The sequence below is a fragment of the Carassius auratus genome, chromosome 20, assembly GCF_003368295.1.
Source record: "Carassius auratus strain Wakin chromosome 20, ASM336829v1, whole genome shotgun sequence".
Lineage (NCBI taxonomy): Eukaryota > Metazoa > Chordata > Actinopteri > Cypriniformes > Cyprinidae > Carassius > Carassius auratus.
In genome coordinates, this window is record NC_039262.1 from 19,059,574 (window position 1) to 19,081,583 (window position 22,010).

The 22,010-nt window shown below is 34.4% G+C and overlaps 2 protein-coding genes across 3 annotated transcripts; one reads left to right on the top strand and one right to left on the bottom strand.

The window, feature by feature from the left end:
* The first annotated feature begins 4,007 nt into the window (after positions 1 to 4,007).
* LOC113037852 (brain and acute leukemia cytoplasmic protein-like) lies at positions 4,008 to 7,642 on the top strand. The gene is made up of 4 exons (XM_026195194.1): positions 4,008 to 4,199; positions 4,800 to 5,216; positions 5,925 to 6,115; positions 6,708 to 7,642. Exons 2-4 carry the CDS (start codon positions 5,033 to 5,035, stop codon positions 6,879 to 6,881), a joined length of 549 nt encoding a protein of 182 aa, XP_026050979.1. The 5' UTR covers positions 4,008 to 4,199; positions 4,800 to 5,032; the 3' UTR covers positions 6,882 to 7,642.
* A 1,075-nt stretch (positions 7,643 to 8,717) lies between these two features.
* LOC113121110 (nucleoside diphosphate kinase 6) lies at positions 8,718 to 20,705 on the bottom strand. 2 transcript variants are annotated; one of them, XM_026291350.1, is made up of 6 exons: positions 20,297 to 20,705; positions 14,770 to 14,801; positions 12,892 to 12,991; positions 12,414 to 12,453; positions 10,104 to 10,264; positions 8,718 to 8,927 (listed from the first exon to the last, which is right to left on the bottom strand). In XM_026291350.1, exons 1-6 carry the CDS (start codon positions 20,340 to 20,342, stop codon positions 8,779 to 8,781), a joined length of 528 nt encoding a protein of 175 aa, XP_026147135.1. In that variant the 5' UTR covers positions 20,343 to 20,705; the 3' UTR covers positions 8,718 to 8,778. The 2 variants fall into 2 exon arrangements, with proteins under 2 accessions (XP_026147135.1, XP_026147134.1); XM_026291349.1 differs by having other exon boundaries at positions 14,770 to 14,798; positions 20,294 to 20,705.
* Positions 20,706 to 22,010: the final 1,305 nt, after the last annotated feature.

Consider the following 22,010-nt stretch of genomic DNA (forward strand, 5'->3'; position numbering starts at 1 on the left):
AGACTGATGCTTCAGAGCACTGCTGATTTACATGTGCTGAAAGGTACAATGCACAGCTATTCATTTGTAAATCATTTGTATTCGGTTATTTATTTTCATAATCAATTGGCAAGTGTCTGCATTGTAATTCTATAATTCTAGGGTGGCACTGATCCTAAAATTCCAGTATCGATAAGATAAGGCAATAATTAGTGATTAGTGATAACTGTTTAAAACAACTATGCTATTTTGCCTAAAGAAATTAAAACACTAAAAACTAAAATCAGTTATTAGTAATTAAAAAAAATGCCTTGCAAGAAATAGTTCTCTGAAAAATGAAGATTTGCTGAAAATGTACTCACTCTCAGGGCATACAAGTCTCTTTGGAACTGATTTGGAAAAATTACATGAATGGGTGAATGGGTGCCGTCAGAATAAGGGTTTAAACAGTTGATAAAAAATTGATGGACTGGAATTGTGTGTACTACTTGTGGATTATTGTGATGTTTTTTATCAGCTGTTTGGACTCTCATTCTGACGGCACCCATTCACTCCAGAAGATCTGTTGGTGAGCAAGTGATGTAATGATAAATTCAAATCCAAATCTGTTCCGATGAAGAAACAAATGCATCTTCATGCATCTTGGATAGCCTGAGGGTGAGTGCATTTTTTGCAAATTTCCATTTATGGGTAAACAGTTCCTTTAAGTGAGCGGTGAAAATAATCTAAATGTACAAAGATGAGTAAAAAGAGAATTCAGTATCTGCCAACTGGTAGTGATACATCATACATCCCTAAAGATTGTTCAGACCTGATCCTGTTTTGGGGCTGTGAGATTCTTTAGTGTGGTCCCTCCTCACTATATGCTATACACTATATGTGTGTGCCGACTGCATCAGGTCTGGCTGTGATGGATGAGGTGGGTTTAGCTCCCAGCGTCATGTGGACTGGACTTGGCTCGACTGAGCGAAAAATTGTGGGATCAGAAGAGTGGAGTATATTCTGCCAGGAGACGCTGGTCTTGATGGGAATCTTAGCTGACACAGAAAACAGGATCCTGTCACCTTGACAAATCAAAATCCAGTGTGGGCAACTATACTCTCATTGCATATAAAGTGAGGAACTGTGATTGTGAGAAAAGTAACAGTTCTGTCCAGATGAAAGAGAGAGAGAGAGAGAGAGAGTTTCAAAATGCAATTGGCATGGTTTTCGCTTTCATTTAGCTAAAAGTTTCCTTTTATTCATTTCAAAGTCAACTGCACTGCTGCACTGAGCACAATGAATGCGCTTTGAAAAGAAGGGGCTATATTTGGAGTGATAACAACAAGCATAAAACAAGACAGAAAGAAAATATAATGGAGGATGTCTGTGGGTAGCAGATATGAGGTTGAGTTATGTTTTTATACTATTTAAGACAACAATCACACCAAAATGAGAGTTTTGTGGCTTGTAGTCCTAGTATATATTGCTTTGAGCTCACATCCTAGAGTACTTCTAAACTTTGACGGATATAACGTAATTAAAATCCTGAACTACACAGATTTTTGTCCAGTCAAATGCTTTCTAGATTGATAGAAAGCATTTATATCTCTCCCCCAATACCAACAGCAACTAGCAAGTACTAAATCATATCCATGGCTATTATATAAACTAAAGGTTAAAGGGCTTGGAGCAATCAAACAATCAATCAATGAAAGTTTTATTTAGCAAGGACACAGCAGTAAAGTGTCAATAAAGACATTTATGATGTTACAGAAGATTTGTAACATCTTTTGATCTTTCTATTTATCAAAGAATCCTGAAATTAAATTGATCACAAATTCTACAATATATATATATATATATATATATATATATATATATATATATATATATATATATATATATATATATATATATATATATATATGTATATATATATATATATATATATATATATATATATATGTATATATATATATATATATATATATATATATATATATATATATATTAATAATACAAAGTTTTCAAATCTGTCAACAGTAAATATATATATATATATATATATATATATATATATATATATATATATATATATATAGTCGAGCAGCAAATCAGCATTTTAGAATGATTTCAGAAGGATCATGTGACACTGAAGTCTAGAGGGCAGAAAATGTGATGAAAATTAACCTTTATAATCATAGAAACAAAACACATTTTAAAAATACAAAACAACATGCTGATTCTCTCAAAACAGTGCCTGCACTGCCCCCATCTGGCAAAATAATAATAAAATCCAAGTATCACCAGACTACGTTTAACTGCTGTGCTCACTTAGTGTTTTACTGGCTGTGTGGTGATTTTAAAACCCAATTAAATTGCTTCCCATCAGCATTTTATGACATCTTTTTGAGTGTTGCGAGTTACAGTGATTAATAAAAGGTTTACCACATTTTCCTATTGGCCTGTAATATTCACAGTTATGATGTCTATTTCAATGTTCAAGCACATTCAGTAATTTGTTTCCTCCAGCACTGAGGAACATTCTCATAAACGAGCTGAGATATGCATGTAATATAATGTCAGACAGATGTTTGATGACTATAACGCTGCAGCAAACTTTTCTCCTTTAGTTTTCTGCTTTACACAATCATTTTGAAAGCACATCAGGGTCCATAAATGGGATATGCAGTCTACATTTTTATGAACTGTTTTTATGTACACTAGTGCATGCACACGTACACAGTTGGAAACACTTACATCTTCTGAAATCGTGTCTCTTTTCATTAGCAGCTTTGGTTTCATTAATACAGACAAATATTGAAAATTATGGCAGTTTCAAGCATTAGGGCTTGTGCATGGAGAACAGGTTTGGAACAAACAAACATACAGTAATTATCTGAATCAGACATATAAATTGTGTAACAACTGGTATTGGGATTGGGGTAAAGAGACACATCTGATTGAAGTGATGAGGCTGTGGATGGTGTGCTTTGACGAAGAAATAGAGATAGATAGTATGATATTGTTTGTACTGGTTGTCCTTATGTATACCTAGAATTCAGAAAACTGTATGTATATATATATATATATATATATATATATATATATATATATATATATATATATACACACACACACCTTCTTGACCAAGAAGGAGAGTGATGGGGTGCAACGCCAGATAACCTGGCCTCCACAGTCACTGGACCTGAACCCAATCGAGATGGTTTAGGGGTGAGCTGGACCGCAGACAGAAGGCAAAAGGGCCAACAAGTGCTAAGCATCTCTCGGGGAACTCCTTCAAGACTGTTGGAAGACCATTTCAGGTGACTAGCTCTTGAAGCTCATCAAGAGAATGCCAAGAGTGTGCAAAGCAGTAATCAAAGCAAAAGGTGGCTACTTTGAAGAACCTAGAATATGACATATTTTCAGTTGTTTCACACTTTTTTGTTATGTATATAATTCCACATGTGTTAATTCATAGTTTTGATGCCTTCAGTGTGAATCTACAATTTTCATAGTCATGAAAATAAAGAAAACTCTTTGAACGAGAAGGTGTGTCCAAACTTTTGGTCTATACTGTGTATATATATATGTTGCACATTACAGTCATGCAGTTTTTCATCTGAATCACATTAGGAGGGCAGTTGCCATTATCTAAAATGCATATCTTTCAGAAATGGAATCAAATGCTGATTCTTTGCTATTTCATTGAAATGTCATCAGTTCTCATGGAATGGACCTTGCTGTACAGTAAATAGCAAATAGATGTTTACAAAACCCTTCTAATTTCACGAGGAAACGCATGGCTCAACAACATGCAATTTGTTCTTTATTATAGAACTGCAGACTGAACAGCTCTATTACTTTTGTGTTTAGTAAACAAACACAACTGAACGACTTCAGTCTGAAGGGAGACATGAATATCACAATGCTGTAACACATGAACTGCACTTTACCAGGAGGGGATGCATTCATTCATTTTGAACTATATAATTATAAATACCTCGTAATCGAGACAAGAGATGGGTATGTCAGCATCATTCACATCTAGAGAGAGAGAGAGAAGAAGAGAGGGAGAGGGAGAGATGGGGGAGTGTCATCACTCAGCGTATGATTTTTTTCGTCGTGGTAGAGCTCCTCTATGAATCTTGTAAATTATGTTTTGAAAACTGTACAAAATACAGTGCACGTACCGAAGAAACCCGTTCTGACACCGATTCCTCTGTCGACTTAAGGTAATGTAAAAGAATCTTCGTTCGCGCGAAAGACCACAAGCAGGGCACCCAGCACATTTGATAGCCTCAATACGTTTTTTGCATACTGCATACTATACTAACGTTATGAAGGCTACTTTTCAACACATTGCTATATACTGTATGTATGTATAGCATATTAGATCAGCGTGCCGCGACACTACAGTAGACTAAATACGACACAACTATGCGCTCTTTTAATCATTTAGCAATCGTTAATGATTGCATGACAAGAAAAATAATAAAATGCACATCGCTGGATTTAAAATCTATTGTAATGATAATTCAGGGTTTCTTTATTATTTGGACCACATGAGATCGCAAACTCGTCTTTGTTTACATAAATACAAGTGCTGCACTACTCGAGAGAAATTGGAAACGGGGCAATCCATCTTATTTGTCATTATGATATCACATATTAAGGTTGTGTTATGACGTGTAATGCGTAATTTTAAGAGCTTACACTTATCCTACATTAATCATATATTAAGTCATTTCCTTCCAATACTTTAACATTAAATGAATATGTTAAATCACACTCAAGTCTTGTATTATAGGCTGACTGTTATTTCTCTTCCACAGAATCAGCCCCAGATCTTTCTTTTCGACCGACACCTGACCAGTAGAAGACTTGAGTTTTACATCAAAATGATGCTGATATGGGTTGTTCATACTAAATGACATAACATAAATAATAAATGACATCACTCAGTGAACACCATATGACAAGCATCTATATTTCCTTTGCTCTTCGGGACGTGTTGTAATGGACCTAGAATCCAAGGCTGTGTAGGTGTGGATTTGTTTTTGACATCATGGGCTGTGGAGGCTCCAGGACAGATGTGTTGGAGCCCAGATATATGGAAAGCTGGACCAAAGAGACAGAGTCCACCTGGCTGACCAGCACGGACACAGACCTACCCCTGTCCTCCATCCAGAGCATCCACTCGGAAAACTCTTCAGAGGTGGGCTTCCCATCAGAGAAGACCGCCAACCTCGGTGAGAAGGGATTGAGATCATATTTTAAGGCTTTATTTGAATTTGTCAAAGCTTTTGAATGGAATGTTTTCATATTTAATTAGCTGAACATATCTGTTCACTGATTTTACCTGACAAACTCTTCAAATGACATTTCCTTCCCAGAAGGACAGGGAAAGTGTTGCGAGCCTGCTGTTGGTGAGCAATTCATTCAAGTAGGCCTCTTGTTGCCATGGTGATGGTTACATCCCTTTAGTACTTCAGTACAACAGTATGAGCAAGGATGAACACAATAAGCACTGCTTACCACTTTTGGGCAGAATTGTGACACTTAGGGCAGCTATAGTGGGTAAATGTTTTAAAATATGTGGGTTGCATTTTAAAATAATATTATATTGTATTAGCAAATATAGTATTTATTTACTATATTTGTAGTTTTTTTGTAATTTTGTAACAAATTGGCCTTGGTAGGCATGAGACATCTTTTAGAACTTTTGACTAATAGTGTATAATTTATGAATCATACATATATTAATGTATGTAAAAATATATATATATTAATTAATATATAATTTATTTAATGTATTTAAGTTCACATACAGCATAATATAATAATTAAAGGAATACTGTCTACTGATAGAGAGATCTGAAATGTTTCTGATATGGTCACCGATGCAGAGATTTTGTGAAAGAGAATGAATAACTTTCAGATTTTTTTTCTGGGTACAGATCTGTTTGATGATGGTCTGCCTTCTCCAGCTCAGGCGTATCTGAAAGTGTGTTCTGCCATGTCTGAGGTGGGTCTGAATGACATGAAACCTGGCAGCACCCCTGCAATCCTCTCTTCTCAAGAACAGGAAGTGCTGTCTTCTTCTGCTACCACAGTGCAAAGGAGAAGTGTGCTACGAACTGAGGAAATAGTAGGTATTTTTTAATTGAATATAATGCTTTCTATTTGGCAGCATGTGTGAACAAGACACTGTAAACTACATCAGTGTTTCTGACCTTTGTCTTATGTATGGCTTTATCTACACCTCACCAGAAATGTGTTTCTTTTGACTCACTTTACAAAATTTTTTATTTAGCATTATTGTTCATTTTACTACAGTGGGCTGTAATACATTTATGAACTTTTAAACTATAAAAGTATATTGATGCACATGAAAACCAGCTTTAGATTTTTTTTATTATTATTTCAGCTTTAGTCTGTTATTTTAGTACAAAACATTTGCATTGAAAACTAGCTGAAATACATTACATAGCTGAATTTTTTTTTCCAGAAATGTAAGCTATTGTACATTTTTGTACAAAAGTGTTTTTCTATGGTTTTAGTTTTTGCTAATAATAATAATCCTCAAACGCATCCACTATTTATTAACCTTTTGTTCATTCATCTGAGAAATGTGATAGATTTCCAGAAATCTTATTAATTGATACTGTAAACTGTAATAAAATGTTGAAAACATTTGCCAACAATCATGTCTTAAAATCTTTCATTGTTATCTTCATTAGACCAAATGGCAGGACAGCCGGATGTCCACCAAGCAAGTGACCATCACTGTGACTCAAAGCATCCGGCAGGTGGACAAGAGCGGGAAGATCAAGGAAACTTCACAAACCACCTATGAGGTCATGAAACCGGTGGATGGTTTGATGGACGCAGCAGTTGACTCAATGCCTCAATGAGGTGTTCACCCAAGACCTCAAGAAGACTGTATCCTGGATTTCTGGAAAGCCTTGTTGAAGATGTCATGGACCAAAGAAGAAGCAGGGACGACCTAAATGAAGACGTTCATCAGTGCTGCCATTAACAGGTTTCAAGGGTCAGTTAAATGTTGTATTCATTATTCAGTTACACTTGACCTATTTAATAATATGTATTTTTATGTACATCTTTTCTCTGTAATGTCTTTGTCAAAATGTATTGTTTTTTTTTCTGATGCCAACGAAAAGAATCTTAGTAAAAGCATCTACTGTACATACACTGAAAGCACAGGATTGGTCAGGAAGGGCAACCAATGATTTTGTGAAAAGTGTAAAAATGATACTTGAAATAGTTTAAAAACATACCAACAACACATGTTTGTCCCAGAAATAAAAGGAAGCTTGATGTCGATGTACTGCTTTAATTTTCATCTTGGATCTAAAAAAAAACAGGGCCCTTACTATAACACTATTGTTGCCTTCAGCTTTTTGGGGTACAAAAACCTAATTACAGTTTCTGTAGCAAGCTAACACTGCTGCGAAAGGTAGTGCAAGAATATATGAAGCAGCACTGTTTTGTTTGTTATTGCAGTATATCATTGCTTTACACACTGAAAGATGATGTTTATTGTTGAGTTATAAAATATCTATTGGAAGCACATAACTATTACTGTCTCCTAATCTTTATCTTGCTTCACTCTCTTAATTAACATTTTACAATAAGGTTTTGTATATGAACATTAATTTGTTAGGTATTATGAAGTAAAAATTAACAACGCATTTACAGTATTATTAATATAGATCAATGTTAATTTCTACTAATATGTTTTTTTTTTACTTTATTATTAATTTTTAAATAACATTAGGTGTACTCTGCATAGTTTATTAGAATTTGAATCTATTTTATTTTAAGTCATATTTTCAAATTCTTTAAAAAATCGCCATTAAATAGGTTGATTTTGAAAACAAATAGAATCAGTTTAAAAGTATGAACATGGTTTAAATCTGGCTAGTTGTGGAACAAGCAAGATTCAATTAGTTGAACTGTATGTTATTAATAACTTAATTGAGTGATGATTAATTTATAAACCTAGTGATTGCACATTTAAAATTTGGTTTAATAATTATTTTATATAATATTAGATAAATAACATTCCTGTTTCATTTATCCATGACTGACAGATATGCATCATATTAGGTTTATTAATAATACAATTGTCTAAACCAAATAGAGGAACATTTTATATGCAATTATAAAAAAAAATCTTGAATATATAGGCCTAAATATTTTTTGAGTAATGCATTAAAACAAACTGAAGTAACAATGAATAACAATAAATTGACATTCACTTAAAAATGTATTGTTCATTGTTAGTTTCTGATACCTAATGAAATAACTAATGTTAATTAATTGAACCTTATTCGCTAATCCAGAGAATAACATGGTTGAAAGTAAATGTTTAAATTATTTTTTTTTTCTCAAACTGTTTTAAGTAATCTTGAAATGTCAAATGCACATTGAACAGTCATTACAAAATGTAAAAATTTTCCTAAATGTTATGGAATGCTGTTTCAAAAACCCTCCAAATATATTTTAAATCCATTTGTTACCCCTTTGCATTCCAGTATTTAGACTAAACATAAATAAACGTAAACAGTTATTGAGCTCTACTACAAATCTAGTGCAGATATTTATTTATAAATACAAATAGAATACACACAAATGAATATAATCATGTTGGCAGAGCTGTGGTAGAGATACTTTTTGTTCACAAAAGAGTAACATGGCCATGCAGAGAAAAATCAAATGCTGGAGCATCTGGTGAAAGTCACATTTATTTACTGTAGCACTGTAAAAGTACCATCAGACCAGGGAGCATCATACGTCCTGGAGAGTATGAATTTGTTTCTTCTCATTATATTCAGCAAGTCCCAATCTAAAACATTCCTCTTCCCTCAACATCCACTCTTCTGCATTGAACTCTGGAAAGAAAAATGAAATCTCTCTCTTGGCAGATTCAGTTGAATCTGAAAGAAAGAAAATAAGAAAATGCTGAAAATTTAGAATCGAAGAATCTATATTTCGTAATTTTCGGACTATAAGTCGCACCAAAGTATAAGTCGCATCAGTCCAAAAATACGTCATGTCGAGGAAAAATATATATATAAGTCGCACTGGACTATAAATCATATTTATTTAGAATCCAGAACCAAGAGAAAACATTACCGTCTACAGCCACGAGAGGGCGCTCTATGCTGCTCAGTGCTCCTGTAGCCTACCCCTGAAAACATTAAATGAGAACAACTGAAAACGTTAACTGAAATATTAACTTAATTTATTTACCAAAATCCAAGAACAAAAACAGATACTGGTCATCTGAAGAGGCAAGTTATTCAGCTAGCGTTACACAATAATACAAGTTAAGTTACAGGAGCAATGAGCAGCATAGAGCGCCCTCTCGTGGCTGTAGACGAAAAAGTTTTCTCTTGGTTCATGTCAAATTAATTTTGATAAATAAGTCGCACCTGACTATAAGTCGCAGGACCAGCCAAACTATGAAAAGAAGTGGGACTTATAGTCTGGAAAATACGGTATATATGATGTGTTTCTGAGTTTATATATGAGGAGTTTCTACATCAGAACAGATTTGGAGAAACATAGCATTACATCAATTGCTCATTAGTGGATCCCCTGCAGTGAATGGGTGCCGTCAGAAAGAGAGTCCAAACAGCTGATAAAATCATCACAGTAATCCAGAAGTAATCAACACAAGTACATTAATTAACATCTTAAAGAGGTGAAAAGCTGCGTGTTTGTAAGAAACAAATCTATCATTGAGATGTTTTGAACTTTAAACTGTTGCTTCTGTACTGGACAAAGCGTTATTTTGGCTAAAGAACTTGCATTTTGTCCTGAAGCAAGAGTTTAAAGTTAAAACACCTTAATGACGGATTTGTTTAAAAAAAATAACAAAAAATTTAATTATTGTGAGGTTTTTATCAGCTGTTTGGGCTCTCATTCTGACGGCACCCATTTACTGCAGATGATCCATTGGTGAGCAAGTGAAATAATGCTCAATTTCTCCAAATCAGTTGTGATGAAGACAATCTTGGATGGCCTGAGGATGAGTACAGTTTTAGCAAATTTTCATTGTAGAGTGAACTTTCTCTTTAACAGTTCAGTTTTGAAAAGTGTTTCTCCACCTGAACCATGAGTAGTGTTTCTGGTGTCAGTCAGCCCATATTGGCCGCGCAGGGTGTCTGGTGAAGTGAAGCGAGCTCTAAACACTTTTGTTGGACCCATCATCCCCCTCCAGTGAGAGATAGCATCTTCCCTGGCAAGGATGTACGCTCTCATTGGGCCACTGTTGTGGGAATACAAGTAAACAGCAGGATTACACAGAGAGCTGTGACAACCTCATGTTCGTGATTAGATAGATAAATAAAATTGAATCTAAAAGAAATTTTTTTTTTGTTTTTTTTTCGTTTATGATGTTAATTGTACAAACAAGCCTTAAGTCACAAAAGATGAGCAATACTGCCTTAGAGGCTCTGCTGGAACAAAAATGGAACTAAAAGCTTAGGAATAATCAGCTGCTTATTTTCAAATGACTCTGACATAGAATAAAAGACATGGGTCAGTTCGAGCGCTGCGCTAATGTTTTATCTTTCACACACAAAGACATGTTCTGAGGACAGGGTGCCATGGTAACATGGGCCTCACTGTCTAAACTGGATCAACCGCTACATTAACAACCAGCATTGATGTCCCTCTCCACAGATGAGAGATCATATATCTGCATTAATTATTCCTTTCGAGGGGAAGTGCAGTGGTACAGCATCTGTAGTTTTACATTCATTTATATTACACTACCACTTAAAAGTTTGGGGTCAGTAACATTTTTAAATGTTTTTAAAAGAAGTCTTGTTCACCGAGGCTGTATTTAATGAACAAAAAATAAATAAAAAAACGGTAATATTGTATTTCTCTTTTCATGATTTTTAAATGTAGTTTATTTCTGCGGTGGTAAAGCTGAATTTTCAGCAGCCCATTACTCTTCAGTGTCACATGGGCAAATCTGAATCTTACTGACCCTAAAGTTTTGAATGCTAGAGTATATTAATATTAATAAGTAGAACAAAAAGCTAAATAAAATGCATCCATTCTTTCTTAATGCAGTGATTTAACTGCCTTTGATGAAACGTGTCTGTGTACCTGTAGGATAATTAGCTCGTGAAGCTACAAGGGTTTACATGGTTAACCTTTGACTTCAGTTTCAAGAATTTGTACAGCAGTTGTTCCTCCAGGAACCATGAACAGGTTTTACCAGGAACGTTATCATGAAATAGCTGAAATGTTAATGATGTACACACATAATGAATTCTCAACGTCTGAAGCCACGTGCAACTGAACAGATGAAACGGGATTGAACAGTATTCACATAAAACTGTGACCCAAAAACAACTGAAGATCTGAACCAACAAATCATCCAAGAATGTTGTAGTAGAATGGTCATTATATAACATAAACCTAAAAGCATAAAAACATTTTGTTACCTGAAATAAAAGTTTCAGTTGAATTAAAATAGGCATTAAATAAATAAATATAAATATATATATTAGTGCCGTCAAATGATTAATCGCATCCAAAATAAAAGTTTTTGTTTACATTATATATGAATGTGAATGTGAAAGTGACTTGACATTCAGCCAAGTATGGTGACCCATACTCAGAATTCGTGCTCTACATTTAACCCATCCAAAGTGCACACACACAGAGCAGTGAACACACACACACACACACTGTGAACACACACCAGGAGCAGTGGGCAGCCATTTATGCTGCGGACACTGTGAACAGTGTATATTTATTTCATATAAATACAGTGTATTTAAAATATATATATATATATATATATATATATATATATAGTATAAAATATAATAATATATATATATATATATGTATATACATGTAAATATTTTTCAAATGTGTAATTATATATACATAATTAAATAAACACAGTACAAATAAATATATTATGTAAACAAAAACTTGTTTTGAATGCTATTAATCATGATTGATAGTTTGACAGCACTAATATTATCGATTTTCTCATTTTAATTAATTTTGATGTAAATCAATGAAAAATAAATCTTAAAAAATGTATAATTCCATACATTTATATAGCTCTTTTCTGTTATTGGACACTCAACGCGCTTTACATAGAAGGGAGGAATCCTGTTAATTTATAAACTATATTGACATAAAAAAAAAAAAAACATTATACCAATGACACACACACTCACATACATATAAAGTCAATAGATAGCTAGACAGATCAATAGCTTACAGCTACAAATTATTTAATTCATACATACAAATGACCACAATTCTGTATATAAAAATATATATGTGCATATAAACCTGATACTGTCTCCTTCACAGAGCCTTCATATGAAATTTTTATATAACACTTTTTGATTTGTGGGGAAATTACAATAAACATTTACCTTGACATGAATTCAACCAGTCTTTGATAGAAAAAACGTCCTGTAAAAATAAAAACAGTCAGGGAAGATAACCAAAAATAAACCGTTGCATATCTTTTATCTTTGATTTAACTTTTGATCAATTGGAAATAAGCCAACCAGGGTGATGTGGTTTATGCAGCAGATTTTTGTTGCAATCTGTTAATATGGTCTGAAAAGGCTTTTGCATATATAATACAGACATATGAATGCGAGGCAGCTGCTTTTCTTTGGATGCAGGATATGAGAAGCTGAGAGTGAGTAACATGTTCTCTCTCCACATGCTGTGTCAACATTATAACTCCAGGTTGTGTGAAGCCTTTACTATGACTCACCCTGTTTAAAATCATGCATCACACTGACACCCACCCACACATATACTCAACCGTTCAATATGTTACAAACACAGACCCCTTTCATTCATGCAGAGGATATTATAGGAAGAAAGATGCTTTTCTACCTGCATGTTCAGCATAAAACCTTTCTGACTCTTCTGTTCTCCACATCAGATCCTTCTTCCTGACTATAATGAAGTTTTCAAGAATCTTCTGATGAAGAGCCTGAAATTAAAATAAATATTATATCCAAATGTTTTCTATGCCCATCTGCATCTCTCAAAACCGAAACTTATTGTCAGTAAAAATGTGTTGCTATGCTAATGGAAGCCTCTTGCAGTTTTGATGTAGGTCTTTTCGTTTCATGTTTGTCCTCAGCAACAAGACGACAAAGAGATTTATTCTCCAGAAAGAACAAGGTTACAGACTGAGTGATGAAAGTACATCTCACTCCAATGAAAACACAAACATTACATTTAAAATGGCTTCAGATTTCAAACCACGCTGCATGAGGAAATTGTTGCTAATTAAAGGCACCTTTATCTCTTTGAAGTGACAGACAGCGGAAATTAAATCAGGCAAGACGCTGGCTCGTTTTGATAATAAAGACAAATTATATCGTTTTAAGCCTCCACATATTTTGAGTTACAAGACATCTTTCTTCGTTAAAAGGGTAATGTTAATCAGGATGGGTATAGAGGAGACGGGGCTAGTTGTCACACTTGTAACTCCAGTGAATATTGCTCAGGAGGATAGGTTTTTTATAGCCAGGTAAGTAACTATATGGAGTAAGCCAGAACCTTTTTGTCAGCCAAAATTCTTTTACCTAAAAATCTTTACTGGAAGTAACCCCTGAAACTTGTTGATTTATATGAATAATCAATATTAGACTCAAGGTTCTAATAAAAACAACAACAACAACAAGAAAATAGGACAACATATACAACCTACAGCATCTACCACACACAATAAGAAATTCAAAATGCAACAATACCAATGTCTCCACAGCTTTGACTGATACTGTGTAGTACTAACCCTTATGTTCGATAGACCCACAATAATCTCATTTTTTTAATTATTTAGCTGGCAGATAAATCTATACATAAGATTTCATAAAAGTGCTTTAAAAGTGATTACTCTAGCACTCACAAACATTTAACTTGCACTATGCCACCTAGGTCTCTTTAGTAAAATTCTCATTGCATCATTATAAGCTACCTGCAGCTTCTGCAAACTAGAGGTTCTTTAGTTGAACCACAGATGAGCAGTATAACGTGTTGTACAATATGCTTTAAAAAGTGACACCTTGACCTCTTCTTCTGAACAGAAACTAAACTTACATAAAAATATATTCGCCTGCATATACATCATATGCCATTGTCTTTCAATATCCTCATCATCTGTCATGCGTCTGTCAAGAATACTTTTAATATTTCAATTTAATAATTATTTCATTCTTTCAATAATAATGAACTTAAATCAAAATTGTGTCATTCTTTACTCACCCTCATGTCTTAACCTGAATTCTAACATAGAACATAAAATAATATATGATAAGAAATGTCTTCTTTTTTTTTTGTCCATACAATGACAAACAATGGTTGGCAAAACTGGAACATTCTCCCAAATATCTTGTTATGTATTTCACAGATGGAAATAAAGTCATAAAAGTTTTTAACTAGCTTTATTTAAATAATAACATAATTTTAATTTTCATCTACCCCTTTAAGAATCTGCATTCCATGCATAAACTAATAAATAACAGAAATAAATCACCTCTCAGAGAAAACACATTACTTGTCATTTGGCTTTATCAAAATCTCATAGTTACAAAGATATAGCCATTTTAACAAGTCCTAGCCCCACTACTGAATTTCATTTGCTAATGTCAGGGGAGACTCAAAAATAGTGTATCCACGTGATGTATGTAATGTAGACACCACGAACTGCGTTGAATTTGTCTTTATTTATTTATAGCCATGGGCAGGCCCGTGTGATCTCACCTCCAGAATGAGCGGATGGGCCACAGCATCTGGTTTGACGAGGCGGGGCCAAGATGGCGTCGTGACAAGACGGTTTTACAGTAGCTCTTAAAAACTTTTGCTCAAATCCCGGTTTTACTTTTAAACCTGTCATGTTCAGAAATTATTTCGAATAGCCGCACTTTAATAGGCTTTTTTTTTTCTTTGCACATATTTTTGTTAAGCTTTTCAGACGCACCTTTTCTCTCCAAGCTATAGCTATCGAAGTGCTAGCGCGTGCTTTTGCAACAATTGATGCACTGACTTGAGAATATGGAAGACCAAGAAGAAACTCATCTTGCGATGCATAGTTATGCTAGGAGAACTCTAAGCACTGATATGGAGACAGTTGCTGGACAGTCTGATGGTTTCATGCCTTTACCAGATACACCTGAACCCAATCCTGCCAAAAAAAGCAAACCGAGTTCTGATAGTCCAGCGGTGAGTGATACTATGCTAATGAGATTTATGCAGAGAATGGAGGCCATGCACGAAGAAACTTTGCGCCGAATTCAAGGAGTTGAAAAGACGGTGATTGAGAATTCGAATTCTATTAAACAGATAATCAACTCTCTCGAATTCCACGGTGAACAAGTGAAGTGTTTGAATGAAAAATCTGACGAGATGCAAAAGAAAATCGGAAAACTGGAGAAAGAAAATGTTGAACTTCGTGATAGGTGTAACGATTTGGATGCTTACAAGAGAAGATGGAATCTGCGTGTCGCTGGTATTCCGGAGAATTCAGGAGAGAACGTGAAGCGGATGATCATCGACCTCTTTAGCCAGGTTTCCCCAAGTATCGCTGCTGATCTGCACTTCGGAATTGACATCGCTCATCGACTGGGGCCTCGCTCTGCTGCAGAAAAGTCTTCCCGTCGCATAATTGTCCTTTTCTCATCGCGTTCCCAGCGGGACACAGTTTGGAAAGACGCCAAAACATCCAACTTGCTCAGGGAGAAGAAGATTAAGGTCTTCGAGGATCTCTCGCAGAAAGATAAGGATGCAAGGACTCTTCTGTGGCCGACAGTAGAGAGGGCGAGAAGGGAAGGGAAGAGGGCTGGCTTTCACGGTCCTTTCGCTGTCATCGAGGGTAAAAGACTGTCTGCTAAAGATTTAGCCAACAAATCTACTTAGTAGCATCGTTAACGTTTATTCATATGCAACCGTTTATTCAATGATTCACGTGCGATCTGATTAGGGTTTTTTTTTTTTTTTTTTTTTTTTTTTTTTTTTTTTTTTTTTCTAAATACATAATATCTTCATGGTATTAAGCAGTAGACTTACTTTATATAGACAACTACAATCTTCCTTAAACACGGATATACATTATTTTATTGAAGGCTTTTAAATTGATTTATTTTTTTCACTCCTCTTTACTTTATGCTTTGAAATGGTTAATACTTGAATACAGAAACTTAAATGTAACTTTTACTTTTTTTTCTGAACTTAAATATGAATACTTATGTACCGGGTGGGCAATTTTTTTTTTCTTGTGGTTGCTTGCACTTTTGAGGAAAGTGAGTTGAACGAGTGGTTCATTCAGCTACTTAGCCTGATTTATTTTCTCTTCATATTGTTCGTTGTTTATGTCATTGTCATTGGTATCTTTTAACGCCAGAGGCCTCAGGGATAGTGTCAAAAGGAAAGCTCTTTTTTTGTTTGCTAAAAAACACAAGTCAGATTTTTGTTTTCTTCAGGAATGTCATTCTACTAAAGAGGATTACAAATGGTGGAAATCTCAGTGGGGTAATGATATTTGGAGTTCTCATGGCACTGAACGTTCTGCTGGAGTAAGCATTTTGAGAAACACGTTTAATGGGGATATATTAGGTTCAGATTCAGATAGTTTGGGACACTTTCATTTACTAGTAATTTCGCTTAACCAACAAACAATAATTCTGGGAAATATATATGGGTACAATACGTCTCAGGATAATAAATGTTTCTATGATAAGTTAGATGAGAAACTCACACATTGGTCGAATAAATTCCCTAATGCTTTTTTCATACTAGGAGGAGACTTTAATGTATCATTAAATAACTATTTGGATAGATATCCACCAAAGAGGACTGATTGTCTTAGCCCGGCATTGTTAGGTTTAATAAAGAAGTTTGAATTGGTGGACATTTGGAGAGAAAAATACCCTTACAATGTGGAGTTTACCTGGGCCAACAAAGCTGGGTCTAGTCAATCTCGAATTGACTATTGGCTCATATCAAAATGTATGTCCAATTTTGACTTAAATGTTGGCATTCAACACACCCCTTTGACTGACCATAAAACTATCTTTATTAATACCCCTTTGACGGCAGATTATGCACCAGGTCATAGAAAATCCTCTTTGTGGAAACTAAACAGTTCACTCTTAGAATTACCAGATGTAATTGATAAAATTAAAGAATTAATTGCTCAATATTGGAAAGCAGCCAAAATTCAAAATTCTTTTTGTACTAATTGGGAGCTTCTAAAATTTGAAATTGGTGTTTACTTAAGAAACGTTGGAGCAGTCTTAGCTAAAAAGAGAAGAGTTCTTGAGGACAGCCTGATCATGAAATTATCTCAAACCCATAATTTTACTTGTCTATCTTTGGAGGAGAAATCTGAACTTGCAGCTTTGCAAACTAAATTAGATGATTTATATTTATCAAAGGCTAGGGGTGCTTATATAAGGTCCAGGAAAAAATGGCTCGAAGAGGGTGAACTCAATACTGCATATTTCTTTAAGCTTGAAAAACGAAATTTTACCCTTTCTACAGTTGAAAAATTATCTGTTGATGGCAAAATTATAAAAGATCCGAAGGATATAGCCAATTTCAGTGCCAATTTTTATAAAAATCTGTATAGCTCAAAATGTACAGAGCAGATGTCGAATTTGTTTCTGGACACAGTTAACAATGTTAAAGTTATTTCGGACAGTGATAGAATGTGTTGTGATGGAATTTTAACTCATGAGGAAGTACAAAGCGCAATCAAGAGCTTGAAAAACAACAAATCCCCAGGATCTGATGGACTTACAGCTGAGCTGTACAAATTATTTGCTAATGATCTTTCTCCTTTTTTAACAAATGTTTTTAAAGAGAGTGTTGATAAAGAAGCTCTACCTCCTACGTTAACGCAGGGTATTATCACACTAATTCCTAAGCCAAAGAAAGATCTTACTAATTTGGACAATTGGCGGCCCATCACACTCCTTAACAACGATTATAAAATTTTTGCCATAATATTTGCTAAAAGACTTAAAGATTGTTTGGATGGCATTATAGATGAGACTCAATCTGGATTTATGAGAGACCGGCACATAATGAATAACATTAGATTAGTTTTAGATTTATTTGATTATAGCGATTTGGTGGAACACAATAGTTTTATTCTTTTCCTGGACTTTTATAAAGCTTTTGACTCCGTAGAGCATCATTTTATTTTTAAATCAGTACAAAAGTTTGGTTTTGGTGAGTATTTTTGCAGGGCTGTAAGAACCCTTTATTATAATTGTAATAGTACAATCAAATTAAAATACGGAACTTCTCCTAGATTTTATTTGTCACGTGGTATTAGACAAGGGTGTCCAATATCCCCTTATCTGTTTTACTAGTTTCCCAGATATTTGCATCTTATGTTTCTAATAGTGGTCTTCGTGGTATATCTATTGCTGACAAACAGATACTCATCAGTCAGTTGGCTGATGATACCACTCTTTTTTTGCATGATGCTACTCAAGTTCCGTTAGCTCTAGAATATATCCAGCAATTCTCCAAAGCTTCAGGCTTAGTCTTGAACCGTTCAAAATGTGAACTCATGTCCATCAAAGAGTGTAATCTGTCACACATTTGTAATATTCAAATTAAAGATCAGGTATCATATTTAGGTGTTATTATAACAAAAAATGAATTAGATAGATGCTCTGTAAATTTTAATCCCCTAATTGAGAGTACACAGAAAAAACTTTATATATGGCTCCAGCGAGATCTGTCGTTAAAGGGAAGAATTTTACTAGCCAAAGCTGAGGGCTTGTCACGGTTAACATACGCCGCTCTTTCTTTGAGTGTTGACACCGCCGTTCTTAAAAAAATAGATACCATGCTCCTCAACTTTGTTTGGAAGTTTAAAACTCATTTTGTCAGAAAATCTGTACTCATGAACACTATTGAGAAGGGGGGGTTAAACTTTCTTGACTTTACTACTTTAAACCACACCTTTAAAATAAACTCGATAAAAAACTTCATAAATAAGCCTGCATCTATCTGGAATTTGATCCCTAATGCAATTTTTTCCAAATTAGGGGGTTTAAAATTCTTATTAACCTGTAATTATAGCATAATGAAAATCCCTGTTAAATTATCCCTTTTTCATAGGCAAATGTTGTTAGCTTGGTCCCTCATCTTTAAACACAATTTTACTCCTCACTCTTATATAATTTGGAATAATAAGGACCTACTGTATAAACATAAATCTCTTTTCTTTGATAATTGGGTTAGTAATGGAATTATTTTTGTATCTCAACTTTTCAATCAGAATGGTTCAATTTGTAATTATTCTGAGTTCTTGGTAAAGCATGGAATTCCTGTTACTCCAAAAGAGTTTGCTATCGTGGCTGATGCAGTGCCACAAGGAGTTATCATGCTTTATAAAGGATTTTCTTTTCCATTTCTTTGTCGCTCAGTGGATCTATGTAAGACATTTGTAGGTAAACAGTGCTTTTCTTCATCTAAATCCAAAAACAATAAGAAAATTCGAGTCTTGTTTCAGGAGGAGTCTGTCTCTGTGCCTTATGTAATTTCTTATTGGAATAGTTTTGTAAGTGATATTCCATGGAAAAAAGTTTGGACATTACCTCACAAATACCTGATAACTAACAAAACGAGAGAAATTAGCTTTAAATTAATTCATAGGTTTTACCCAGTTAAGTGCTTTCTCAAAAGACTTAAGAATGACATTGATACCCTATGTTCTTTTTGTTCAGAGAAGCCTGAAACTACTTTACATTTATTTTGGAACTGCTCTTTCACGATGACATTTTGGTGTGACATTTGTGATTTTATCAAATGTTATGTGAATCCTAACTTTGAATTAACATATAGAAATGTCGTTTTTGGTTTTCATGAAGGTGAAAAGAAAAGTGATATTTATTTTATAAATCTTATTTTTCTGTTAGCTAAATTTTACATTCACAAATGTAAATTTTCTAAGTGCAATCCTCTTTTTTTGAGATTTAAACATGAAATGAAGATGTATTTTGAGTCTATTGAGTTATCTAAAAACTTAAAAGCCATGAGAACAGTGGCTGTGTTTAAGGATTTAGCACTTAATCTGGACTGAAAGACTGAAGAATCTTATTCTGGACTGAGGGTCTCTGGTGTATGGTTGTAATGTAATGACAATGATTGTTGTTAATGTTTTTGTGTTTTTTTTTTTTTTTATATATATATATTTTTGTATGTTTTGCTGTTATCTTCAACAAGCATTTAATAAAAAAAAAAAAAAAAAAAAAAAAAAAAAAAACAGCATCTGGTTTGACGACCGCAAGGGTGAGCTGCAGTGCCTTCACACACCGCATGTCTGCTATGCTGCCGCCTTTTGACGTTCATACAAGAATTAACTGTATTATATTTCCCCGTGATTTGGCTCCGGTTCCATCTGATCAGAATTTAAACATTAACCAGCGGACCTAAACACACATGAATGCTCATTAACATGTCACAGCTGCAGTTAAGGTCATCAATGCGCGGAGCAACGAAATAAATAAATCAATACAGTGTAGGCAATCGACCGAAAAGGACTTTAGATAGTTCAGCTGGTGTTTAAATTGGTTTTCAAATTAATTTCTCAGGAAGAATATAGCTTAATATCTAAACTGAGCGTGCTCCGTGCTGTCGGTTACGTGGGCGCCGCCATCTTGTCCGGAAGTAAACAATAGGAAGTTGCAGATCGTACAAGTCTCATCAAAATCCTACTATTTCAACCAACCAGTTGAAGCCAACACAATAGCTGATAATTAGCTAACGTTTTTAACAACACAAACTGAACCTTTAATAATAAATATGGTAATTATGTTTGTTTAAACACATTTTAATAGAGGGGTCGAATGCACTTTTCTTGTTTTGGTGAGACAAAAAATTATGTCTGTTAAAATATATAATGTATAAAGCAACCAATTTCCTTGCGATACTATGGAAAAAATAATTTAAAGTTAGAGATATTGTCCAATGTGACAACTTGCCTTAGGTAATAAGAATGAACTTTAAGAATAGCAAAGACATTTGATGAGGTTTCTTTTACATTAAGCTGAAAGAAACAGATGTGACCTATGACCTTCGACCTGCACTGACATCACATCTTTGGAAAAGTCACATGACAATAAGAACTGTAAAACCTCAGCCTTGGGTTGACAGATTGTTCATATATTTAAAGAATGTTTTTAAGTCAGTGATACTCAATACAAATATTAACAATTATGTTCTGTACTATATAAATTCATGTTTACTTTTGTGTTTGTCTTTATGTGCATGTGAAGGATCAGACATCAGGTTGCTTCAGACACCCCTGAAACCCAGAATAATGAAGATGCAGACCATTTGATAACGTATTGTGATTTATTTTCTTAACACTGATGTGATACCACAATCATAGTGTATTACTTTTTATTGCTGCATGTCTCAGCTTCAGGCTGCAGTGAATTGTCTTGAATGTAGAATCCATGATTTTCACACACCTGTAATCCTTTGTTCATTTGTCTGTCGGTGTGATTGTGTGAGTTTTGACCTAGTTACCTCAACTTTACCCTGAACCCCCCACTTTTCAGTGAGATTGCTGACACCAGTTTAACTAACACATATCTCTTTTTGACACCCAATCTGTTTCATGTGGGTCTTTTAAGTAGAGACAGGATGGGGTCAGAGGTGCATTTCCTGCTATATGACCATTTGGTCTGCTGTTTAATAATATCTAGCCTTCATTTACTAAAACTGTAGACTACTTGTGACCGAAAAAAATACATGGGAAAGTGTTTAACATCTAGTCAGATTTTATAATTCACAGCAAATCACAGAAATGCTTCTCACATCAAATGTGATAATGACTTACCACTAGAAAAATATCATACAAAATGATTGATCTTTATTTAAAGAGTCATTTTGAGTAACTTTGCAGGGCAGGGAATAAGCTGTTTACCTCTCAGTTGCTAGCACCTGTTTTGACATCTACTGTGTCCTTTGACCTTTTCTAT